This window comes from Urocitellus parryii, chromosome 10, assembly GCF_045843805.1.
Source record: "Urocitellus parryii isolate mUroPar1 chromosome 10, mUroPar1.hap1, whole genome shotgun sequence".
In the NCBI taxonomy this organism is placed as follows: domain Eukaryota; kingdom Metazoa; phylum Chordata; class Mammalia; order Rodentia; family Sciuridae; genus Urocitellus; species Urocitellus parryii.
The window spans coordinates 139,290,595-139,316,159 of record NC_135540.1 but is presented as its reverse complement, the minus strand read 5'-3'; the positions used below and the strand labels follow the sequence as shown (position 1 = coordinate 139,316,159).

Below are 25,565 nucleotides of genomic sequence, written 5' to 3'. Positions count from 1 at the left end.
GGGGTGGCCGTGGCGCGCAGGCGCGCGGGGCGGTTCCGAAGTGAATTCTGCGCCGGCAAGTTCGAGAGGCTGCTGTAGCGCTGGCGGGCCGCAGCGGCTCCACGTGCTCCCGGCCGCCGGTTGAAACCGTTGGCAGGCGCCGGCTGAGGTGAGCGGCGGCGGCGGCCAGGGGTCTCCGAGCAGGAGGGCTGCGGCCGCACCCGCGTTTGCACCGTCCGCCCCTCCGCGAGCTCCTGCGTTCAGACTCTGCGCACGGAGGACTGAGGAGCTCCGGGCTTAGGGTGGCCGTTTCGTCCCGGGTTTAAAACGCAAAGGCCCCCGGGCCTGGCCAGACCGGGTCGGTTGGATCCCGCCGCGCTGGGGATCCGGCTTGCTGCACGTTGGGGACAAGGCTCTGCGAGTCTCGGGAGCTCGGTCCCTAAGGGAAGGCCTCAGGGCCAGTGGTCCAGAGCACCGACGGAAGACCAGAATAACCGCGTGCCGGGGGTTGTCATTAGCTGGACATGAGACCTGGTGCTGGGTACTTAACCTCTTACTGCCTGTGTCACGTGTGAAAAGGGAATGCTGTAGAACCTGACTTGGGGGGCTGGAGGGTTACTGGAGTGGAAAGGTGTTATCCTCCGGTGACGTTGCAGTTGGTACTCAGTAAATGTCAGAATATTCTGCAGCACCTACCTCTGAGGAGAAGGGGAGGGACGAGAGGTGCGCTGTGCACTTGGAAGCCTTTCTGCAGACAAGGCCTCGTGGGTACTTGTTTACACTGTGGGCCAGGCTCCCTGTGTCTAGCATCGTTTCTGACAAGTAGTAGTTAACCAAGTGAGAGGATGCTATTTGAACAGTGCAGGTGATGTACTGGGAAAGTCTGAAGTTATCTGAGCCTGGCTTTGCTCATCTGCTAAGTGGAAATAGGGGCACCTACTCCCAAATGCTTGTGCAAGGGCCAAAGAAGAGCTTGAAAACACATTGCAGCCTTTGTCATCCCCATATGCAAAGGTTTAGGGGCAGTAGTGCTCAGGGTATGCTTGTGTGTTCTCTTGAACTATACCTGTGGTTTTTGGAACTCTACCCCTGGAAGGGACTTGAGTCTCTTCTAATTGGCTTAACCCTTTGCTTTATAGATGGGGAGAACTTGAAGTTGGTTTTGTTGATGTTGTTTGTTTCGTTTTTTGAGATAGGCTCTTAACTATGTTGCCCAATCCTCCTGCCTCAGTCCTGATGTAACGGGGACTGCAATTATAGCCACTACGCCAGCAGAACTTGAAATTTGGGGGGCTTGTTTTTTTCTTTGCTGGGAATTGAACTCTGGGGTGCTCTACCACTGATCTGCATCCCCAACTCTTTATTTTTTATTTTGAGACAGGGTCTTGCTAAGTTGTCCAGGCTGACCTCAAGATTGTACTCCTGCCTCGCCCCCTGAGTACCTGGGATCACACGTGTATACCTCTGTGCCTGGCTAAAACTTGAAGTTTAAAGGGGCAGTGGTTTGTTGGAGGTTGCACCCTGTCTGGGCTTTGTGCTTGGGTTGCCAGTCTGGCCCCTTAGATGGGCTGTTTTTGGTGTGGGTATGGTAGTAATGGGGTGTAGGTCAGTATGTGTGTTGTGGGGACAATGTTTTAACATAATTTTTAAAGAAAATAAAAATATACAGAAAATGTAGAGGAAGGAAGGTTAAAAGAAGAATCCTTCCAAATTTCAATATAGAACCAAACTTAGGAGCATGTTTTCAGGGAACAGGGTGGTAGAGTAGGCCCTTGAGGAATAAGGAGCCAGAGGGGACTGGAGTGACTTATGAAGACAGATGGATGAGTTGAGGGTCCTATTTAAAGGAACAGCAGTTGGTCGGGGACTGGGTGTGATAGTATTGATGTATAAGTCAACAGGTCATAGAGAAACCTTCCTGTAGTTGGGTGAGGAGGAGGCCTCCACATCTGGTATTTTGTTTAACTTTCCACACTATGCTTTGAGATGGATATTAGACCCATTTCACAAATAACAGGTCTGATGTCTGAGTTTCTGTGATCTTTGGCAGATGCCGACTTCGGCTCAAGTCCTTCCCCAAGCCCAGGCCCAGGCCCAGGCCAATAAAACGTGGCCACTACCTTGTTAAAAGAAGGGGCTAGGCTGTAGCTCAGTGGTAGAGTGGTTGCCTCCCATGCGCAAGGCCCCGGGTTCAATCCCCAGCACCACCTCCCAAAAAAGACTAAGATGCCCAGGGTTTTTCTCAAGTTCTCAGCCCTTTCCTGGCCACTGCCTGCTGCCCCCAAATTCAGCAAATTAACACCTGAAAGCCTCTGCCGTGACATGGTTGTTCTCCTTGCCCAGTTTGCACTGCTTTTTGGGTTCTAATATTTATGAATGGAAAATTGTTATTTCCCGCATTTTGGATGAGGATTTCAAGTTCCGAGAGTTACGGCCAAGCAAATGGCAAGGTTGTGATAGGCAAGGTAGTGGCAGAATGTCTTGCAGGCTGCCTCAGCCACTTGCTGTGACTTTGGGCAGATCACTTAACTTCCAGAGCTTGCTCTTCTCTGCATACAGTGGTTGTGCAGTCATGGCTGACCTGGGTAATGGATACACCTGGTTTTATGAGTAGGAAGTGACTTTATAGAGAGCCAAGGTCCTGTTTTCTGTCCTCGGGCCCTCGTATTTTTCTAGAATGTGGTATATGAGAGCTCAGTACATTTACCAGACACATGAATAGATAGCACACACAGAGGACCTGCTCAGCTTGAAGCAAGGGTCTCTGGGTGTACCTGGTAGGATAACCCTTACTGCACACTTAGCATTCAGCAAATGTCACTGGATTGAGTCATAGATTGTATTTGGCTCGAGAACCAGAGTGTGCTCCCAATCAGTCCAAGAGCACTACTTTCTGTTCGTCTTCTTTTTCAACATGCCCACATATCTGAAAAGAAGAGCACATAGAATCTCTGTGGCTGTGTTGGGACCCAGCATTGAGTGCACACAGGGAGTGAAGAGTCAATGAAGCAAAAGGGGACTTTTATTTAAGTCCAGCAACACTAAAAAATGCTGTCTTCTTACACTTTGCAACAAGTATCTGAGCCCTAAGTGTGTCATCTTCATGCAGTTTTAAGCTTTTGTAACTTCAAAAGCATAAATGGTAAGCATAAAACTTACCAAAACATCATTTGAAAGTTTTAATTATTCAAATTCCATTCACATTTATCTTGTGGAATTTGAATAATACAATTTTTTTTAGGCTATGTTTGCTGTCTTCAGTTAGCGCACATGATGTCTTTTTTGAATTTTGTAACATCAAACTTCTGAAATTGTTAAGTCTGCACTAAGACTTGGGACCCTGTCTGCTGGGAGTCGAGCTGGTTTTGAGCTTGCTGTTCTTCACAGCCCATGCAAAGTGTTTACTTCATAAATGTGAGGTATTTTCTCTAGGGACCAGGTCCAGTGTGAGGCATAGTCAGGGTGACTCCTGGGCTGTTGTTGGGATGTCCTCAGGGCTCTGAATAAGCTCCTTGCAGATTTTACCTCAGTAGTTAAGCAGGTGGACACACTGTTCTGAGTTCATGTCAAGTATAAAAACCCCAAGGAAGGCAGGCAGGGCCTGAGTTCTGACTTCATGCAGTCCACTCATTCTTCCTTAAAATATGTAGATAAATAAAAGACCAAGTGAAAATGTGTGGAGAGATATTTTTCAAATGGACGTGCGATCCAATTCTCAGAATGGCGTGAACACAGTGTGGACAGCTTCCAGAGGGATGCCATGTGGTGCAGATCTTCTGAGCATCTTTTTGTCAATACTACTAGCATCTTTCCTTCGGTATATTTTGTTTCCTGCTGTCCTGCCCAGGTCTTTAATTCCTGCCTTCCACCATAGACCCATCCTGTGGGGAATTGGATCCTAAGGTTCATGGAAGCTTTTCTCCCCACCCTCTCTGTCATAGTCAAGAAACAGTATCCTCACAGCAGAAGTTATAAAGCTCTAAGCCATAGTTAAGTTTGCAGAGATGTTTGCCCTGTGAAGGTGCTTTAAAATTTTCCAGCAGATAATTTGTTTCGCCACAGTGGCTTCTACCAAGTGGGTATGATGGAAGTCCATTTCTTGGTGATAACCCATGATCCCTTGGTCTTAACCCAAAAGTGCACCCTCCAAACTCATAGTGTGATGTTGGCCCTTGTTGCAAAATGGCTGTTTTTGTTGCCTGACATTTATTGAACTCCATCTGCCTTATGCAGCATGATAAGCTTTGAGGGAACTGGGTCATGGTCAACATGATCCCAGCTCCCCTAGCTTGTGACTCTATCACTCATCTTTACAGTAACCAGGTGCCCTAGGGTTGTAACATCTGCATTCCTTGGGATTTGGCCAGGCATGGCCGACCATGTGCCTGCCCCAATGAGGGAAAATTGGTCAGGCAACCCTGATAGCAGGCTGTGGAGGGGACCCAGCACACCCAGGGTCAGTGGGCCTGCGGTTTGTACCTAGGGTAAAAGGTGAACTGGAGCCCATTGGGTAAGAAGCCTGCTCAAGAGACCAGCTGGGCCTTTGAACCCTGGAGAGGCTGGCAAATGGCCGTGAGCAGCCCTGATCCTTGTTAGGTGTGACCTCACTAGCTATGATCTGGAACATGGTGAAGGGGAGATGCAGTTCATGCATGAGGATCCCTGTAAACCAGTGGTAGCTCTTGTGTGGAAGGATTCGTGGGGTGGGTTGGGTGGAGTCTTACCCTGAAGCAAGTAATGTTGACTTCCTTGATCCTCTCTTTCTGCTCATAATGAGGAAGACAGGGTTGGGCTAAACAGTTCTCAATATCTTTGCTGATTTATAATGTAAAACAATGCTCTAAACCAGTGATAAAAGTTTATAGAAGCATGGAAATTTACCCTGAATGCTTAGCGCTTAGATGAATCTATATTTTCTTGAGCACAGTATCACCCCCTGAGCTTATAATATAGATGAAGATACTGTATAATGGGCAGTGCTCAGGATACCTGGGGCACCTGGGTTTGTGAGCTCCTTGAGTAATTCAGCACCCAGCATTTGGGATACGTAGGTATGGTTACATTTCTTTCTGACTGATCTATCTGGCAAGAAGCTATGTGAAGGAGACCCTCACCTGCTCCCTGTTCAGAGACCAAGGGGTATGATCTCATACCTGTGAATGTTTTGGGAACCTAGAGAATTCATTTTTAGAGTTTTCCCCTTTCTACAGCTCTCTGTTCCCCTTCTTATTTTGTTATTATATTTGGGACCTGGAATAGTTGGCAGGGTATACAGACATTGCAAGGCCTTTTATAATTTTCATTGTGTAAAAATGAAACTTATTCTTCCCACACAGTTCTGCCAATCTGCCAAGGTTAAATTTATTTCTGTTACTGTGTATCCTGGGGCAAGTTTCTTAATCTCTCCAGATAAATTTTAAACAGTGATAATCCTTCCCTAGGGAAGGGTAGGGTTTGTTTGAGGCTAAATTAGATATACATAAGCTCTTAGAATAGAGCCTGATACATGATAAACACACATTCAATAAATGTTAGCCCATTATCACTAGTGATGGTTTACTTACATGGGTGGTAGGGTTGTTCATAGATGGCTGATCAACTTTGAATCTGTTATTTTCATGTGAAATTATCGTTAAAAAGTTAACTATAGGGCTGGGGTTGTGGCTCAGTGGTAGAAAACTTGCCTAGCACATACAAGGCACTAGGTTCCATCCTCAGCACCACATAGCAATAGATATATAATAGATGGATGGATGGATGGATGGATTGTGTCCATCTACAACTATAAAACAGTTAACTGTAGTCATACAGCATGGTGGCGCACGCTGGTACTGGGGAGGCTGTGGCAGGAGAATCACAAATTCAAGGCCAGACTTGAATTAAAAGGGCTGGCAGTGTAGCTCAGCGGTACAGAGCCTCTGAGTTCAATTCCCAGTACTGTGAACAAACAAATCAAGTTAAGTTACTTGTGTGAATCATTTGTTGAACAGAAGTTTTAGTTTTTGTTTTCTGTTTTGTATTTTTTTTTTTTTTTTTTTTAGGACAAGAGTTAAAGCCTATCTTGGATAGAGAGTATTTAACCATTTAGGTAAAATGGTATTTTTTACATGCAATGCATGTGGTGAATCAGTGAAGAAAATACAAGTGGAAAAGCATGTGTCTGTCTGCAGAAACTGTGAATGCCTTTCTTGCATTGACTGCGGTAGAGACTTCTGGTAAGTTCCGCATAGTTCATGTAGACCCACAACGAAGGTTCAGACCAGATTTGGATCCCTAGCCCCACAAAGCTTAGAAGAATAGAAACAAATTTGAGGAAAGAAACTTTAAGGGAAGGGGCTGGGATTGTGGCTTAGTGACTGAGCGCTTGCCTTGTACATGTGAGGCCCTGAGTTCGATCCTCAGCACCACATAAAAAGAAAAGAAAAAACAAAAAAAGAAACTTAAGGGGAAAAAAACAAAACTCGTAGGGCCCACTGACTACAATTGGAAACCTTGTGCATTTTTAAAGAAAAGGCCAAGAGAAGGGGAACTAGAGCAGCCTGAGCACTTCTTAGACAGTAGATGGCTCATCCTGTGGCCACTGTCAGTGACCAGGTCCAGGGAAGCATGTGCCCAGAGTGAGGCTTGAGGGCTTCAGAGCTGTTTTGTTAGAACAAAGCTGTGCTCTACCCGTCCCTCAGAAGGGATGAACTAAGCCAGAAAGTGAGTTAAGGTGGGTGGCAGGGGACAGATGTGCATTGTACAGACAGTGGGAGCAGCTGTCATCAGGGCCCCCAACCTGCGTGGCAGTCTAATAGTGGGACTTCTGCTCTCTTTGAAGGGGTGATGACTATAAAAACCACGTGAAGTGCATAAGTGAAGATCAGAAATATGGTGGCAAGGGCTACGAAGGCAAAGCCCACAAAGGCGACATCAAGCAGCAGGCCTGGATCCAGGTACCGGCTTCCCGTCCCCACAGTGGCCTTGTCCGACCCCCTCCTCTTCCTTCAGAAGCCTGAGAGACTAAGAGCACGCATTCATCCATGCAGACCAGTCTGCAGCATCATGTCTTAGCCCAGCTGAAGGCCAATTTATCTTCTTGTAATAGAGTTATTTTCTAACTGTTAACACAACTGGGAGGTGTTTTGTCTTTAATATGTGTGTTTTACACATTTCTCTCTAAAGTATTTGAGAATTCTCACTAGCTTTCTTTTGACTAGAAAATCAAGTAGAAATTTTCAGGTCTTTCTCTTGTAGTGTTAATGCAACTTTTGCAGCTGAAACACTGTTAATCTGTCATGTCTGCTATCAGGATCAAGCAAAATAGACATTTTCACAGGTATAAGGAATTTTCTATTTAAATAAAATGAAAATGTGTACAATAAAAAGTGGCAAAGTCAATGAAATTCCTATTTGGGAAGCATGACATTGCAGAAGGGAAGATTTAGAAAAGGAGATAGAGAATTAAAGACAAATGTTATCCATGTGAAGATTTCATATTTTCCTGAAAATCAAATTAATAGCTTCTGACACTGACTAACTCTCTGAAATGGCATACTCCTAAGGAGACAGTTCTGTTCACAAAGGACTTGCCATTTCTGCCCAGTGCAGGGTGAAGAGCTGGTGAACCTGTATCTTAACTGTGAAGTCGAGGCTGGTGACTACTGGCACCTTGGGTCACTCTCTCTGTTATCCTGAGACTCAGGTGACATTTCTGGGTGCTGGGGCATGTATAGTTCTACCTCTGCTGTCATTACACTTGAAAGAAATCCTCAAAGGCAGGGTGGGGTGAGCTGCGTGGCTGGTACTTGGGACAGAACCTGTGAAGCCTAGGGTGTTGATTTTGTGTTGACAGAAGAGGTTTGCTGACCCTTGCTCTGTGCTTAGTGGCCCTCTTGGTGTAGATCAAGAACTTCACTCTGGTTCCATTTGGGCTGCTGGTCCACTCCCATCCCATGGCTCCAACGCCCTGGGTGCCCTTAGCAGGTGGATCAGAGGACGTGGGTTAAGCCAGGAGAACACACTGGGGTCGTTCTTGTAGACATGGGTTTGAGGGTTTTGTTCTTTCCCTTTATTTCCCTCATTTAAAAAAAAATATACATATATATATATATATATATATATATATATATGTACACACACGCACACACTTAAGTAATCCAGTCAGGAGGGACCCTGTTCTTCACAGGCTTTAGTTGTTAGTGCTGGGGAACTTTTCTTCTTTCACAATTAGCCTTGACCATTTCATCCTCCAGCTGTTCCTGTTTTGTTCAGCCTTCCTGTGGGTTCAGAGTTCCCAGGAATGCCACTTGCATTGGTCCCATCCCTGTCGGCAGCTGGTCCTCTCAGACATTGCCCATTTCAACTTCAACAGTCTGCTCTGCTTCTCTCTCTTTCTGTTAATTTTGATAACTTTATTGTTTTAATAAAAAAATAAGTAGCTATTTAATTTTTAGGAAAAAATAGTCAAGTACTAACAGAAAGATTACACAGAAGAAAACAACACATGCTCCGAACACCAGTCAGCCAGAGTGGACCAGACCTATGCAGTTGGCTGGGTAGCGTCCCCATGCCTCTGGGCTTGTGCAAACCTGGACGCTGGAGAAGCATCTCACTCTGTGGGCCCTGGTGTTGCCTTCGGACCTCGTCACCCGTGCCCTGTGCTCTTCTGCCTGGTTTTTCCTCGTTCATGCTTGTCTTGCCTTCTTAGTTGGTGCAGCCTGGATGCCGCACACAGCTTTGGCTAACCGTTGTCTTAGGACCCTGTCTCCATGTTTCTGGTCTGCTTATATGTAGATTCTCTTCTTTCTTATGCAGGGACACTTTCCTATGTCATATTTGCAGAGCTTCATTGTCCATCTTAGGTTGACTCACTGGTGACTGTCCCTCCTGTCTGCTGACAGATCTCTAACCTAAGTAATTATTGCCTCTGACTTTACTGGGATTGCTGAAGTGTTTTGTGTGCTCTTGCTATTTTGGTTTTATTTATTAGATCTTAATACTACTGTATTGTTCTCATTTTATACCCTCTACTATATGTTTTTCTGTGATTCTTGATTCCATTGATGTAGGGATATATTTTTCAGGTTTTTTTTTTTTTTGCCATGGTAATGTATATATTTTAATAGCTTAAATTTATTTATTTGTATGCAGTGCTGAGGATCGAACCCAATGCCTCACACATGCTAGGCAAGTGCTGTGCCACAAAGCTACACTCTCAACCCCCATGATAAGATACTTACCATTTTATAGTTTACTTAAACTCAGGTACATTCACGTCACTCTTCAGCCATCACTGCTGCCCATCTCCAGAACTTTCATCTTCCCCAGTTGAAACACTGTCCCATTAAAAACTCATCTCTCCATCCCCACATCATTTTGGTTTCTTATATTTTTTTAATTTTTATGTTTTGGTGGTGCCGGGGATTGAACCCAGTGCTCACATGAGCTAGGCAAGTGCTCTTCCACTGACTATGCCCCCAGCCCTTCTGTTCTACTTTCTGCCTCTACTTTATGGTTGCATGTCTCTACTGCCTCTACTTTATGCTTGCATAAGGACCTCGCATGAGTGGGAGCATGCATCCTCTGTCCTTTTGTGATGGCTCAATTCACTGAACATGATGTCGGGGTATGCTCATGTCGTAGCATCTGTCAGAGTTTCTTTTCTCTTTAAGGCTGAAGAACATTCCACTGTTTATCCATTCACCTGTCAGTGGACACTTGATTCTTGTCACATCCTTGCTTTCATTTCTTCTAGGCATGTACCTAGAGGTAGAGTTACTGGATCATAGGGTAATTCTCTTTTTCTTTTTCTTTTTTTTTTTTTTTTTTTTCCTGAGGCAGCTGTGTACTGATTTCTGTAGCAATTGCATCATTTCACATTCCCACCAATAATGTACAAGGGTTGCAATTTCTCTTTAATACTCGTAATTTTCTGTTTTTAGTTTTCATAATAACCATCGTAATGGGTGTGAAATGTTATCTTTCTGTGGTTTTGGTTTGTATTTCGCTTATGATTTTAGCATCTTTTCATGTATTAATTGACCATTTGTACATCTTAGGAGAAATGTCTATTTAAGTTAATTGCTCATTTTTTAATTAAGTAGGAGTTTTTTGGTAAGAGTCCAATTTCATTTTTTTTCAGGATAATTTAAAAGATTTAAGATTATCAACACTTCAAAAAGCAGTCATTTGTGACGTGCTGCTATAATTAGAACAACCAATTTTTGAGTTCAAGGAATTTCAACAGCAAACTTAGAACTTCCTTAAAACATAAAAATTGAGACAGTGAATTGTTGCAGACATACTGCATCTGAGAAAAATACTTGTGAATATTAATACTCCGCTAAATATAATCCCTGGCACTGTGACTTGAACCAGGCTTTTAAATTAGATGAGGCCAACCTGGGACAAGGCTTCAATGGAGGAAGGAATAGGATTCAAACTTGGGATAACTTGAAATGCCAGAGACAATGAGGAGATGTGTTTTGAGAGAGCAGAGTTACATATCAGAACAACAGGAAAATGTTTAAAAAATTATGTTTCAAAGCATATGCATCAGCATCTCATGGTGGGTGAGTTGTAACTTCTTTAACAAGGTCCAGTCTGAAAAGTGCATATAAATGAGAGCCAAGATACACCTTAGTCTTGCCCATTGCAAGGTGTGGCTTTGCATTTTGTTCAGGGTTACTACTAAATTGTGGGAATTTCAGAAATAATAGTCTCTTTTAAAAAGATTCTGCTTTTTTATAATGAATGATTTTAGTTAAAATATTTGAGCAGGTAAAAGTTCATGAGCATCATGGTGACTTTCAGGTTTTACCTCTCAAATATTCCTGAGAAAACTAAGGAGAAAAAGCAGCTTTTCTCACTTTCTAAAAACTCTTTTGGAGGTTGTTGAGACTTTTCGAGATGAAAGATAACAGACAATGGTGCAGCTAATGGACACACTGGGGAGACTGCTTGTTACTTAAACTAAACACGAAGAAAACTTTTTAAAAATCTGCTTTAAACTACAAGGCAAAACGCTGCTCAAACCAAACAGAGCGGGGTCCTTGGCTAAGTGCAGGATAAAGCGTGATTATCCTCTTGAAGTCCCTGATACTTCATGCATGCAGTTCAGTTTGGGGAAAATAGTTTAAAGTATCTCTTAGAAAAAATTAATTTACACTTTGCATCACAAACAACAGTGGTTGCGATGTCTGGTGCCACCAAGCAGCCTTTGTTCTGTCTCATACAGCAGAAAACAAATCCAAGGTGGGGCGGACATGCCACATGCCAGGTGGTGGTGGACTGGGAGTCCTTGTTGACTTCACCTCCAGGGTAGTAATATGCTACATATCCAACTTCTGTGCCACAGTGGTTGATGATCCAATCGTGCCTATTGAAAGGCAACTCCATCCAGGAACGAGTTCTTGCCCTTGGCAAATCAGATCAAGGATGGATCCTGCGCAGCATGTGGGCTTCCCCTGTGCACTGTTCTGACTGAATTGTAATTTATACATATCCTTCAGTATCCTCACCCTTTCACTCTACCCTTTCCTTAACATGGCATTCCAGAACGTCTGTTTGGAAGGATAACCCGCTCTTTCTCTAAATCTGCTCGTGGAATGGCTGATTCCTCTCTGATGGTAGACAACATGAAGGGCTGATGTGGGGCCTGTGTTTGGTTGGGTGATGGCATCAGATTTGAATGATTGGGGTTCTCCTGATTCTTAGCAGAGCACCTATAAGGGGCCCTGCACATAATCTTATGCACTGTCTTGGTGGGCAGGCACAGAGTAGGTTTTGCTCTCACAGGTTGGAACCCTCACAGAGGGTTCTGCACTCAGTGGACAGCCTTTCCTTTTCCCTTCATGCATCGGGCATCCTGAAGATGATGATCTGAAGCATTTGAGGTTGGAACTGGAACAGCAGGAGTAGAGGCTGACAGAACCCCTGCTTGGAATCAGTGTGGACTCCAGACAGTTTTAAATTTCCAGCTGCTGCCGTCTCCACCTTCCTCTTGCTGGGTCACTGCTGTTTACGTGGTCACCTCCAGTGTTCTCAAACAACACTCCTCTGGCTGCATTCTTCTCCGTGTGAATATCCACTTTTCCCAGTGCCATTTGTTGAAGAGACTTTTCATTCTTCACTGACTGGTCTTGATGCCTTTGTTGAAAATCATCTGACCACATATGCAAAGGTTTATTTTTGGGCTCTGAATTCTGTGCTTCTGTCTTTATGTCTGTCTATGCAGTGCCACATTGTTTTATAGCTTTGTTTTCTTTCTTTTTTTTTTTTTTTGGTACGGTGATTGAACGCAGGGGCCCTTGACCACTGAGCCCTTTTTTGTATTTTATTTAGAGACAGGGTCTCACTGAATTGCTTAGTGCTTCACTGTTGCTAAGGCTGGCTTTGAACTCAAAATCCTCCTGTCTCAGCCTCCCTAGCCATGAGGATTACAGGCATGTGCCACCATACCTGGCTTGTAATAAGTTTTGAGATCAAAACTTTTTTATTGTTTCAAAATTGTTTTACCTATTTGGTGTCCCCCAATGATTCCCTGTGAATTTTAGGATGGATTTCCTCCAAAAAAAAAATCATTTATATTTATCTATCTCAACTAGGTTTCAGTAGGAATTGTGCTGGATCTCTAGGTTGCTCTGGGGAGTATTGACATTTATAATCTTAGGTCTTCTAATCCATGAGCATGGCATCTCTTTCTATTTATCAGTGTCTTTAATTTCTCTTAGTATGTTTTATAGTTTTCAGAATACAAGTCTTTTACCTGTTTGATTTTTGTTTTTTTCCTTACTATTCTTTTTTATGTTATTATAAAGGGAACTATATTCTTAATTTCCTTTTTGAATTGGTCATTGTTGGTATATTTTGTTACCAGGGATTGAATCCAGGGATATTCAACCACTGAGTCACATCCCCAGCCCTTTTTTATATTTTATTTAGAGACAGGGTCTTGCTGAATTGCTTAGGGCCTTGCTAAATTGTTGAGGCTAGCTTTGAACTTGCAGTCCTCCTACCTCTGCCTTTGGAGCTGCTGAGATTACAGGTGTGTGCCACTGTTCCCAGTGCAACCAGATTTTTGAGAGTAGATTTTGTATCTTGCAGCTTTGCTGAATTGATTTATTAGTCCTAACAGTTATTTGTGTTGAAGGTTTAGAGTTTTATACATAAAATCATTTCTCTGTACAGGTCATCTATGAACAGGGATAATTTTGTTTTGTCCTTTCCAGTTAGGAAGACTTTTATCTCTTTTTCTTGTCAACTGCTCTAGGACTCCATTTCTATGTCAAATAGAAGTTAATATATTTTGAAGCGTAAGCAATAATACAGAATCCATACTTCAGATGTGAATTCTTTGGTCAGGGCAAGGACTTTTCGATTGGCTTTCATGAAACTCATGGGTTGGTTATTTATTGTTTTCTTTTTTTATAGAAAATTAATGAATTAATAAGGAAACCCAATGTCAGCCCCAAAGTGAGAGAACTGTTAAAGCAAATTAGTGCTTTTGACAACGTTCCCAGGAAAAAGGCCAAATTTCAGGTATGGATTTGATTGGTTTTTCTGAATGGGTGGAGGGCTGGACCTGTGTGTATCTTGTCACAGTAGGATAAGTGGTTCTTTTTTTTTTTTTCTTTTTTGTTCCTTACAGAATTGGATGAAGAATAGTTTAAAAGTTCATAATGAATCCATTCTGGAGCAAGTGTGGAATATCTTTTCTGAAGCTTCCAGCAATGTAAGTTAGAGCTAATTTTAGATTGTTGCAAGAATAATTAGTAATAATGAAATGGGAATGTCTATATTTGGAGGTCAAGGTAGCCTGCTTTTTCAGAGACCCTCTGTGTCTTCATTTATGGGAAAGAGTAAACTGAATGCACTGCAGGGAAGATTTCCTTATTTACAGAGAAAGGTATTTAGTCCCAACATTTGATAAGGGTCCCAGCGGACATGTAATGACTGGTGTAGCTATCAGGCAGTGGATGTGTTGAAAAGAACAGGAGTTTGGATTTCTGACGGCCCAGGTTCAAAGCCCTGCTATGCAGTTTGCCAGGTGTATTATCATTGGCACATTAGTTAACCTCTAAGCCTCAGTTTCCTAATCTAAAAAATGTGGATAGTAATACTCATTCATTTATTCCTATTTACCGGGTCCTAATCTGTGCTAGGTCCTCAACAAAAAATAGAAAGCATATCAGGAGGGTATGGTGCTATGAAGAGAAAGAAAACGGGGCAGGACATAGTGGCCAGGTGGACCTTCAGACAAAGGGTGAGGTGTGAAGCCTCTGTGGGAGTGTTAGAGCAGAAGAGGGTACCCAGCATTTAGTGACCGTTCGTCTCCTTCCTTCTGGCGGGGAGCAAATCCTATTTGAATATTCATAATCAACCACCTGCTAGTGAAAACTATTTGAGAGTCCTAAATGAGGAATGCATGTGTAGAAGGTCTTAGTTGGATATATTTTAACCACTCTGTTGGTCACTTTGTTAATTCACAATTGTTTCCCACTAATTTCATTATATATTGTTCCTGTTTGGAACTTATGTGCTTCTTGGAAACTCATATCAAAAGTTTTCAAAAAACAGCAGGGCTCTAACTGGTCTTATTCTAGTCAGATTTTTAGGCGTTGTTTGCTTTGTGCAGAGAAAATAGTTTTGGTGACAAATTATGGCCAATCAGTGGACAGCCCCTGGTAATCTCAGTTCTGTCAGCGCTGGCTGGTGGGGCTGCCTGTGCCTTTGCCCAGTGATCCTTCTGCACACCCTGTGTTGGTGGGACACAGCCAAAGGTCCTAGGGCTTCATTTGTCCATGAGTCAAACGCCTGTCCTCCTGGAACTCTGTCCTTCTCGTCTATCTAGCTTCTCCCCCATGGTGGTTGGCCGTGGCCCCTGCACATGCAGCTGTAATTAGGTCCTGCCCTCAATGGCTACATTCTAGAGGATTGGAGGCCTCTCTTAGTGCCAGGTCCAGATGAGTGTGGGAAGAGACAGAGAAAAGGCAGGTAAGGCAGGACTCTTCCATTACAGAAGAGCCAGGCAGGGCACCCTTGGGACAGCAGGAATGAAGAAGAAAGAAAGTGGGAAAGAATTGGTCTGCCCACCTTGCCTATCTTGCATGGTGGAGCTGGTGTGGGTGTGGGGCGAGGTACCAGATGGAGACTTGGCATACATTGGGGAGAAGGGAGGCTAAAGGCTTTGGCACTCAGTGCTTCTGTACTATCATTTGGGCATTGGACGCCCCCCATGGGCCCATGTGGCTTGGTGCCCAGGGTGGCACAGCTGGGATATGGTGGAACCCTTAGGGAGTAGGGCCAGGTGGGAGGTCCTCAGGGCATTGGAGGCATGCCCTTCAGGGGGAATGTGGCCCCGACCCCTTGTCCTCTCGGTTTCCTCGCTCACAGGGTGAGCACCTTGCTTCCCCATGTACTCCTTCCATGAAGTGTCACCCTTGCCTGAGGCTCTGAGCAATGGGGCAATTCCATCTTGGACCAAACCTTTGGAACCATGAGCCAAAATGAACACAAAAAAGTTAATAAAAAAAAGTTAATAAAAATCCCTGCCTCAGGGATTTTTATTATAATCATGGGAAGCTGATTAACACATTATAATAATACCTTACCAGAAAATCTGAGCAGAATTGCTGGAGAGATATGAAGTTTCCTCTTGAGTCTATTTCCAGATTCATCCTTGACCTCTTTTCCCATGATCCTTGGCAGCTTTATGTCTGTGAACTGTGACTGAGTTCCTAGTGCTGCTCCTTCAGGTGTGGTGTGATAGGTCTGAGTGCTTGTGTCCTGGTGAGAGCCGCCCACAGGAGGAGGACGATAGGTAACCTGCCCCACATTATCTGGCTGGTGAGGAACAGGTTGGGATGTACATGTATCCCTGCAGCTGAGTGTTGGCCCCTGCCTTCCTCTGCAGATGATAGGGCTCCCAAAGCCATCTGTTTCATTGCCCTGGCTTATCTCCCAAAAGAGAGGGACTTAGAGTGCACCAAGGAATGGGGCTGAGCTGTGCTAATGTCATGTTATATGTAGGATCTATGTGCTGATCTTCTTAATTGGGTAACTAAGAGACAGAAGATCTGTCTTGTTCTAGTATTCATAGTTAGTTTTCTTTGGTTCTATATTGGTCCATTTTCTTTTCTTTCTTTCTTTCTTTTTTTTTTTTTGTGTGTGTGTGGGTGCTAGGGATTGAACCCAGGGCCTTGTGCATAGAAGGCAAGCACTGTACCATCTAAGCTATATCCCCAGCCCTATATTATCCATTTTCTGTTGCTATAACAATGCCTGAGTCTGGGTGCTTTAAAAAGAAAAGAGGCTTATTTAGCTCATAGTTTTGGAGTCTGAATGTCCAAGATCAGGCATCCAACATGTGGTAAGCCTTTGGTGAGGGCTCCTCTGGCTGTATCACAGCATGGCAGGTGGCATCATGGTAGGAGTGTTTTTGGAAGGGATCACATGGTAAGACTGGAAACCAGAGGAATTCACAGGATTAGGCTTGCTCCATTTATAACTACCTTCTCTTGAGAGAACTAACTCGCCTGGAGAGACCAACATCAGTTCCTTCTCAGGGCAGCGTCCCCAGTGACCTAATCACCTTCTGCCGCGCCCTACCTCTTAAAGGTTCTCCCACTGCGAGGCTGCCACACTGCAGCCCACTAGCATGCAGCATGTCAGCCTTTGAAGGACGCTGAAGCATGTCTAGAGCCTGGCAGGTCCCCTGCTCTGTTCCTCACGTTCTGTGCAGGGTCCCTTGCCATCCTCCAAGGGCAGCCATCTCATCTGGGTAGTGATGGTGGTAAAACTTCCTTGGCTAGCCCTTGATGGCTTTCAGAACTCTCCACGTTCATTGGGCCGGTTGGTCAGGCATCCATGATGAGACGCACACAGTGTCTTTTCTCATTTTATTCACACCCCAGTGGGAAAAGGTGAGTGTGACAACCTTTTACTTTCAGATTAAGAAATAGATTTGGAGAAGAGAAAAAACTTGCCTTGACTAGTCACCTGATTAGTAATGAGCAGATTTGGAACTTGAACCAGGCCTACAAACATAGATCTTTGATTCCGACCACACCTGAGTGCTCTCTTCCCACCTAAATGAAAGATGATTAGTGAGCAGAGTTCAAGGTCTGGCTTAGGTGATATAAAGCTCTTCATTCTTTCACTCTCAAGTGGAATGAAAGTATCTCTTCAGTGCAGAGGTGTGGGCTGGGGGAGTTCTCCCCCACTTGGTATTTTTATTGCCATATTTTCACAGTTGGGGGTTCACAATTGTAAAATGGTGAGTGATAAAAGCATTTTCCTTGAACAGTTCATTTTGAGATACAGGTAATGATGTGAATGTTTGGTTCTCCCAGATCAAATATTGATATGTTTCTTGGTTTTGCTCAACAATCAGGAGCCATTTAGTAAGGGGCAAGATCAGCAGCCTCTTAACCAAGTGGCAAAGTCATGTTCAGAAGCCTCCACCAAGACTCCAGCGTCCTCCAAGGATAATGACTCCATAGAAAAGCCAGCAGAGGCAAAGAAGAATAAAAGAGAAAGGAAGGAAGAACGGCAGAAGAACAGAAAAAGAGAAAAGAAAGAACTGAAATTAGAAAACCATCAGGACAATTCAAGGAGCCAAAAGCCCAAGAAGCGCAAAAAAGGACAGGAGGCTGACCTTGAGGCTGCAGGGGAGAGGGGGTCCACGGCCAATGGCTCCATAGGGAAGAAGGGCAAGAAGAAGAAGGGCCAGGGCAAGCAGGCAGGAGAGGAGGACGTCAACAGGGTCAGGGGCCCCGAGGAGGACCCCAGCAAGGTGGAGATGAAGGCCACTGTGGGAAGAAGGAAGCGGAAGCACTCGATAGGTACACGGCCGGGCTCTGGGGTGTCATCGGGTGGCCAGGCTGCCACTTTGAACCAGGGAGGGAATAACATAAGCCTTGGGTCCAGCTGACCTGTGCCTCCCATCCCATTCCTCCTCTGCAACATGCAGGATGGTACCAGCCATGGTCCTGGGCTGCCTGGAGATAAGGAGGGGGACGGTCTCGTGGGTCTAGCGTGGTAGGGCCCTCCTGAGGAGTAGCAGCTATCAAATGCAAACCTTTTTTACAATTTTTTTTTCTAAACTTAGCTGAAGCAGATTCTAAGATGAAAAAGATGAAGTTCCCAGGACAACCTGAGGCTGGAGAAGCAGAGGACGATGAAGCTCCTACGAAAGGTACCTCTGCGCCATTTGAAAAGCATCGCCTACTTAGTTTGGGGAAGGAGCCAGCAGAAATGCCCCTTTCCTGGGGTGGATCAGGTACTTCTGGTAAGTCATGCCCTCCAGAGGCATGTCTAAGGATTTAAAGCAAAATGAGCGCTCTGGGGTTTGTATTATAGTGAGTCTGTATTATGGTGCTTCTGTCCCTTTGTCTTTGAGGAAAAAGGGAGGATAGTCTGGATTGGAAATGTGTATGTTAGTTTTCCATTACTGTAACAAATATCTGAAATAGTCAAACTGTGAAGAGAAGGTTTGCTTTGGCTCCCAGGTCAGAGGTCTTGGTCCATGGCAGGTTGGCCTAGTATTTGGGGCCTGTGGTGGAGCAGAGTGGCTCACTTCATGGCCAGGAAGTTAAAGGAAGAGGATGAGACTGGGGTCCCACTCTGTCCTTTAAGGGCATGTTCCCAGGGCTCAGGAAGACCTCACATTAGCTACTGGGAGGTTCCTGCCTCCCAGTAGCTCCACACTGGGACCTGGCCTTTAACAAGGGCCTGTAGGGGACATTCCAGATTTCAGATCCACATGATAGCAGTGTTTTGCTTTTGAATTTAAGATGAACCCAGATGACTTTCCCAGACGCTGTTATCTCCTGCCTGCATCTTGTACTGTAGGTGCTGGCCTGTTCCTGTTATCTAGAAATACCCTTGGTCCAGGAAGACTTGACTGTGCCCCTTTCTAGCTTTGAGTCTGTTCCTGGGGCCTCCTTACCTGGAGCTCCATGGCTACCCACTCCCTTAGCCACCATATGTATTGTTAAAATGCAGTCCCTCGCCTTCAAGGCTCGCCTTACATGCAGCCTCATACGTGGGAAGCTCCTGCTTCCTCAGGCCTGAGGCTTTCCCTCCTGCTGGGAAGTATGTGTGGTTTGTCCACCCGATTCTGTCAGTCAAGAGTGGACCCAAGGAATCAGATGGGCATTGCAGCTTTATTTGTGGGGATCACTTACTGCCAAGGTGGATTAGATCTCTTAGCTTGAGCCCCCACTCCTAACTGTGTGGGCATTTTAGCATTTAAATTGTTGGACTAGGGTATAGTGCTCGCCTAGGGTGCCTGAGGCCAGAGGAAGAAGAGTGTATTTTAAAGCAATTGTAGGTACACATTGAATCATGTGTAGGAAGTACTTGACTTAAGCATGCTCACAAAGCCGTTATTTTATTTTATTCGTTTGTTTATATGTGGTGCTGAGACTCGAACCCAGGGCCTCACACATGCTTCATTGCATTTCCCCACGGGCAGCACCTGAGAGCCTGTAGTGCATGTCAGCCTGGACGTGGGCATTGATGCAGGCACGGTGGAGAGCATTGCTGCCCCACAGGATGCCCCTGCCACATCCACTCCCCGCCTCACCTCTGGCAGCCACTGGTCTGTTCTCCATTTCTGTGATTTCTGGATGGTGTGCGAGTGACTCCGCGACTGGCTTCTTCCACCAGCATTCTTCTCAGTGACCCATCTGGTCTCTACAGAGTTAGCAGTCCATCGCTTTCTCTGCTTAGTCACACCCCATGGAAGGGATGCGCTGTGTTTCTTTCCCATTCACCTCCAAGGCTGTCTGGCTGTTTCCAGCATCTGGTTATTGTACATACAGCTGCTTGGGACATTCATGTGCAGGTTTTGCATGAGCAAAAGTCAGATGCCCTGTGTAAATGGCCATTGGTGCAGGGCTGTGTGGGTCCTCTTGTGGTGGCATGATTACTTTTTTAAGAACACTGCCAGGCCTAGGGCTGTCTATTAGTAGTAGAGTGCTTACCTAGAATGCCCGAGGCCCTGGGGTCAGTCCCCAGCCCTGCAAAAAAACCCTCCAGATCAAATAAACAAAAACCTGTGGGGACTTGGGAAGCACAGCTGTGCACCTCACCAGCGGTCTCAGGCTGGCCTGCATCTGCTGACGTTGTGGTGGGTGAGCAGGGCAGCGTGCCGTGTTTTCAGTTGCCCCTTCTCTGGCTAGTGATGCTGGATGCCTGTGTGTGCTTGTCTGCCCTCTGTATCTGTCTCTTCATTGAAGTACTTGATTTGGGCATTTGGTCCATTTTCTTCCCCCCACCCCCCACCCCAGTGCTGGGGATTGAACCCAGGTTCTCATGCATGCAAGGGCAAGCACTCTAACTGAGCTATATCCCCAGCCCTGGCCCATTTTTGATTGGATTGATTGGGGTTTTTGTTTTTTTACGGTTGAGATTTTATTTAGAGTTCTTTGTATATTCTGAACATCAGTCCTTCAGTGGGACACGGGTCTGGGGCACCTTCTCAGTCTAGAGCGTTTCCTCGCATCCTTCTAAGGGAGTCATTCATGGAGCAGATGTTTGTTTTGATGAGTCCAATTTATCAGTTTTTCCTTTTCTGGGTTGTACTAAGTCACTAGATTCCAAATGTTTTTTTTGTTTGTTTGTTTTCTAGGCTTTTCTTATTGGTCAAACCTTTTTTTTTTTTTAACATTTTTAAATTTTATTATCTTTATTTTATTCATTTGTTTATATGTCGAACCCAGGGCCTCACACATACTAGGCAAGTGCTCTACCAATGAGCCACACCTCTAGCCCTGGTCAAACCTTTTTAACACACAGAATTTTTATGTATGGAAGGTGTGCGACTCAGTGTCTGCTCACGTGTGTGCAGATTGAGCTCGTCAGCTCTCCCTCACCCTGTGTGTTTGTGGGTGCAAGTGCTGGTGTGTGTAGTGAGAGCCCTTGAGACACTCTCACCAAGCTGCAAGTTTGTGCTGTAAATGGTTTATAGTCTCACATTTTATATATATTTAAGTCCATGGTCTGTTTTGAGCAGTTTTTACATATGACATGGGCTTTTATTAAACTTCCTGTTGTAAATGGCTTTCTCTCCTGATTGCTGATGGAGGAGGATGTGCCAGGCAGGACTGATGCAGCTCAGGTAGCTTGGAGTGGCCCACTGCTGGGTGAGAGTTCTGTTCCATCCTGGCCTCTGGCTCCAGGGCTGTGGCTGGCGGGGTGTGGTGAGCACAGCCATCTGTGGCATTTGCCTGAGGAAGTTGTTCTTGTGTCGGTCTGTGCCTCACTGGCTGCTCCTTCCTGCTCCTGCCAAGACAGCAGGCTTCTCTGGGCTCGTCCTGGCCTCACCATCGGCCTTCCAGTATGCTGGCTTCAGCAGATTCAGAACATGAAGGCCAGAAGTGGCAGCCTGTCTTCTTCCCACCTCCGAGGGTCGCCTGGGCTTGCTGCTGCAGCGTCTGCTCTTGCTTGTGCTTTGCAGGACTGGGGAAAGCACACTGCCACCAAAGCGAGCGCCCTGGCCGAGCCCTTTCTTGCCATTGCTCCCTCTCTGAAGCTGCTTGGGCTCTCCTTGTGTGTTCTTGGCTGTGCTTAGTCAGCCTCCTGATCTTGGTGGCTGCTGGGTGAATCTCTGTTTTCCATGAGATACAAGTTACCTTTCTGTAATTCCAGCTGCTTAGGAGGCTGAGGGAGAAGGATCACAAATTGGAGGACTGCCTGGGCAACTTGGCGAGACCCTGACTCAAGATAAAATAAGAAATGGTAGGGGTGTTGCTCAGTGGTAGGCATTTGCAAGGCCCTGAGTTGGATCCCCAGTGTCACCAAAAAAAAGGGAGAGAAAACCAGAAGTCACCTTTCACAGGGCTTCGTCCTGGTGCGGTGCTCTGGCTGCCCTCTCACTGCAGAACGAGTCCTTGGAAGGATTATCGGTGCTTCCTGCTTGGGCTGATACAGGGGTTGTCACCTGGTACTCTGGCATTCTGTGCATGGGAGGGGCAGGTCATTTCCCCAGAAGCAAACAGATGCGCAGAAATTGTTTCTTTCTTTTTTGTGTGTGTTTGTGTTACAACAAAATAAAATCTCTTACATATTCTTTGTGTTGTAGGTAAATTCAACTGGAAGGGAACTATTAAAGCAGTCCTGAGACAGGCCCCGGATGGTGAGCTGTCGATCAAGAAGCTAAGGAAAAAGGTACAGGGTCTAAACACATCCCAGGAACGGCTAGGAGAATTTATTTTAAATATACACTGATGGGTTTTTACCTAGAATACAAAGAGTGAGAGAAAGTGTGTGTCGCAGTTTTTAAGCTGCTCCCTTTGTCCCTGTCTGGGGCAGGAATTGAGCCAAACCCACCACACAGACTCAGCCAAGGCAGCTCCTAGATCTTGGACTTGCTGTCCGACTGTTTGAAGAGAGGCTCCGTTTATTTATGTTATGTTTGAAAATAGTTGTTTTGGCTATTTTTTTCCTTTTTACTTGTTCCTAAGCAGTGGTTTCTTTGTTTTTTTTTTTGCACTGTGTCTGTGTGACAAACACGGACAGCTGCTGGTGTTCACAGGTAGAGCACAACTGTGCACGCAGTATGCTGAAAGACCTGTAAGGTAAGTTTCCAGGACAGATGCACTCCCTTGACGTCCGCTTTTCTTTGCTCAGGTTTTAGCTCAATATTACACGGTGACAAACGACCGTCACAGATGTGAGGAGGAGCTCTTGGTCATCTTCAACAAGAAAGTCAGCAAGAACCCCACCTTCAAGTTAATAAAGGACAAAGTCAAGCTTCTGAAATGAGCATTTCATACTTAGAAACTGAGCCCATTCTGTTGACTTCTTCCTTTTACTGCTGTTTGTAAAGTGTGTAGGGAATTAGAACAACTCAAATCTTGTTTTATGAAGCTGTATTTTTAAGTTAAGGAAAAAATATATTTTTGTTAGAACTTTTATGAAAAAATAAAATATATTCTTGCCCAAAATTCTAAGTCTGTTGTGGGAGAAGTCATTGTACTTTGAAAAGTACTTCTTGTAGAAAAAATTCTTTTAATGTAGTACAGTGACAAGTCAGAAGTAATTTCTCCTGTGATCAGACTAGAAAGGATTCATTTCAACCACATCATTTCTATTCATTTCCCACCAGGGCTTTTGTGCTTTTGAATGTCTGTGTTGTAACAATGTGCTTGACAATGGCAGTATTTGATCCGTGGATGGTTGTGACAGTGGTCTTTTGTCTGGTGATCCTTATTTAGCCAAAAGTTTACTCCTCAGAGGAGGCTGGTCTGTAGCAGTGTAGGCCATATACACTCTGACCAGGCTGCCTTTGGCCAAGGACAGATGGCCATGGACTCCCACTTGGGTGTGGCCTGTGGCCAGGAGTGGAAGTGCAGGGAAATAGCCATTGAAGACAGAGCACGCGGCTGAGCTGACCACTGCTCCGGTGCCCTCTCAGCTGAACTGCTGCCGAAGCGAGATCAATCTGAGGTGTGGCTCACTGGGCTGGAGGGGAGCCACGTGTCACCTCTTTTTGATATGGAGTAGGTTTTGCCCACAAGTCCTTTATAAACCTGGTGCGTCTGATAAGATGCTTTAAGGTACTCCTTTAGCCAGTATTGTCAGTACTCATCCTGCAGGTGACAGTGAAGACTGGGGCGAGTGCCACAGGAGTGAGAAGATATTGGTGCAGGGTGACTCCATTTGAGCCTTCAAGATAAGCCCAGGGAGCCAGCTTGTGTGCCAGCGGAGCTGGTTCTCAGCCGGTTCTGTGCTGTTGTGCAGGGGTGAACCCAGGGCTCTCGTCTGAAAAGGACTGCAGAATCAGGCCTAGAGCCGGGTCCTCTTTGTCCTTTCCTGGCCAGCCTTGCTAAACCTCACTTTCCTCATCTGGACAACAGGATGTAGAGGTTCCTTGGATTGGGAGTGAATGAATGAATATACAGCAAACCTAAAACCCATTCAGTGTTGCCATCGTTGCTGTTCCTGGGAACCACGGTTGAGCCATGAGATCTGCAGATGACTGGAAAGCAAAGGGAGAAGTAGGAAGAGAAGGTGGCCCAGACCACATGCCTAACTTGGGACAGACACTGAACACAGCTACTGCCAAGACCAGCTTGGACATCCCCTGTTCTAGTGCCCAGGTGCAGAAGTGTGCCTTCTGTCCTTGCAGCATGACGGACAGGTGCAGAGCAATCTGGCCCCAGAGGATCACAGTGCTGCTCAGTCACCATGGCATTTCCAAATGTAGATGGATTTCTATTTTTCTGTCAAATTTTGTCAATTTGACTGTGGTAGCTTTAAGGCAAAGTTTGGAGAATGTGACAAAATTAAAATGTGTATTTAACTCTGGTCAAATCCTCATTTCTGTCATCTTTTTTAGCGGTTACCCAGGCTCTAGAGCAGGGACTTTCCTAAGCAGAGCAACTCTCCAGGGAGCCTGGAGGGGGTGCCCCTCAGATCCCTTGAAGCCTCAGGATAGCGGTGGTGATTCTGCCAGTCCATGTCATGAAGTGTGTCTTGATTGGACACTGTATTTGGTGGCAGGAAGGGCTGACTGGGGTCTGACTGCACTGCATGATCCATGGGTCATCAACAAGGTCCTTGCAACAGAGTTCATCCTCTTCAATTTTTGGCAATTGTCTGTATGACTTGAATTTAACATACATGACCTTGAAGCTCCAAGGGCTTTAGAAACAACTGGTGTTAGGCTTCCCAGCTCTCTTAAGTCTCAGTTGAATATCTAGTCAGATGCTCCCATTTCTGCCTGTCCTTGGGCTAATCTGATGAGTGGGCACTCAGGTATCCCAAACCTACTAGGAACACATTTTGAAACCGTGGTCTTATCTTAACGGGTCTTATTTCCTCCCTTATTCCTGACATTTGTCTACTGTGTATGCTGGCCATTTTCCATGAATCTGCTTCCCCAGCAGGATTTGTGAGCACATGGGCTTTATCAGCCTCCAAAAGAATGGAGGTTTGTGATTTGCATGCTGGCGCTTCTTAGGCCACATGAGGCATTCTGGTGAGAAAACACTTGTGAGCAGAAGCCAGGGGAGAGGAAGCCAGACTGCCCTTCATCTGCACCCTGCAGCAGCAGCCAGACTCTGAACTGTTTGGGCAGGAGGGGCATTTTATGGGGACACCTTGAGAGTTGCAAAAGTCACTCAAGCTTTCTTAGTGGAGTAAGTTAATTAGTGGAGTAAGTTAACTCCTCTGAGGAACTGTGACTTCTCCAGAACTCCAGCCCTGGTTCTCTGGTTAGACCCACTTCAGGGCTGTTGTGAGAACAAACTTAATAAAGTCAAAATGAATAGCATTTTTGCAGATCTGCAGGTTTTCCTGAATACCTTTGAAAAGCTCTCATATTATCCTTGGAGCATCACATGTTCCTTTTAAAGTGAAAACTTGAGTTGACAGGTAGTCTTCAATGATTTCCTCTTATAATCTCATTGGCTTCTGATTGCCTCTTCCAAAACAGATTTCTAGGTTTTTTTTTTAAGTGTCTCAGAGACAATACTTGCAGTTGAATAAGGAAAGTCTTAAGAGACCTCTGCCATCCAGTTCGTCTCCATCAGTTAAGGATGTTGGTAGTGTATCTTTGTTCTTTATTTCTCCATTGAAAACTGATCCTCCTCACT

General features: G+C 45.2%; 1 protein-coding gene and 1 pseudogene across 6 annotated transcripts; one reads left to right on the top strand and one right to left on the bottom strand.

Annotated features, from left to right (window-relative positions):
- The first annotated feature begins 12 nt into the window (after positions 1 to 12).
- Lyar (Ly1 antibody reactive) lies at positions 13 to 24,256 on the top strand. 6 transcript variants are annotated; one of them, XR_013344407.1, is made up of 10 exons: positions 13 to 148; positions 6,021 to 6,194; positions 6,800 to 6,914; positions 13,393 to 13,500; positions 13,610 to 13,693; positions 17,354 to 17,804; positions 18,071 to 18,250; positions 19,439 to 19,564; positions 21,616 to 21,705; positions 22,049 to 22,128. XR_013344407.1 is itself a non-coding variant. In XM_026403717.2 (9 exons), exons 2-9 carry the CDS (start codon positions 6,073 to 6,075, stop codon positions 22,729 to 22,731), a joined length of 1,188 nt encoding a protein of 395 aa, XP_026259502.2. In that variant the 5' UTR covers positions 13 to 148; positions 6,021 to 6,072; the 3' UTR covers positions 22,732 to 24,256. The 6 variants fall into 6 exon arrangements, 2 of the variants coding, with proteins under 2 accessions (XP_026259502.2, XP_026259493.2); XR_013344406.1 differs by having other exon boundaries at positions 19,439 to 19,777; XR_013344408.1 differs by having other exon boundaries at positions 18,071 to 18,157; positions 19,439 to 21,705.
- LOC113192619 (holocytochrome c-type synthase pseudogene) lies at positions 11,118 to 12,099 on the bottom strand (annotated as a pseudogene).
- Positions 24,257 to 25,565: the final 1,309 nt, after the last annotated feature.

Bases quoted from the DNA above. Each gene is read 5' to 3' on its own strand.
- Lyar (XM_026403708.2), top strand. From the start codon at position 6,073: ATGGTATTTTTTACATGCAATGCATGTGGTGAATCAGTGAAGAAAATA. The intron at 17,805-18,070 runs GTACACGGCCGG...TTCTAAACTTAG, and splicing joins GAAGCGGAAGCACTCGATAG to CTGAAGCAGATTCTAAGATG. The intron at 22,135-22,596 runs GTACAGGGTCTA...TTCTTTGCTCAG, and splicing joins TCAAGAAGCTAAGGAAAAAG to GTTTTAGCTCAATATTACAC.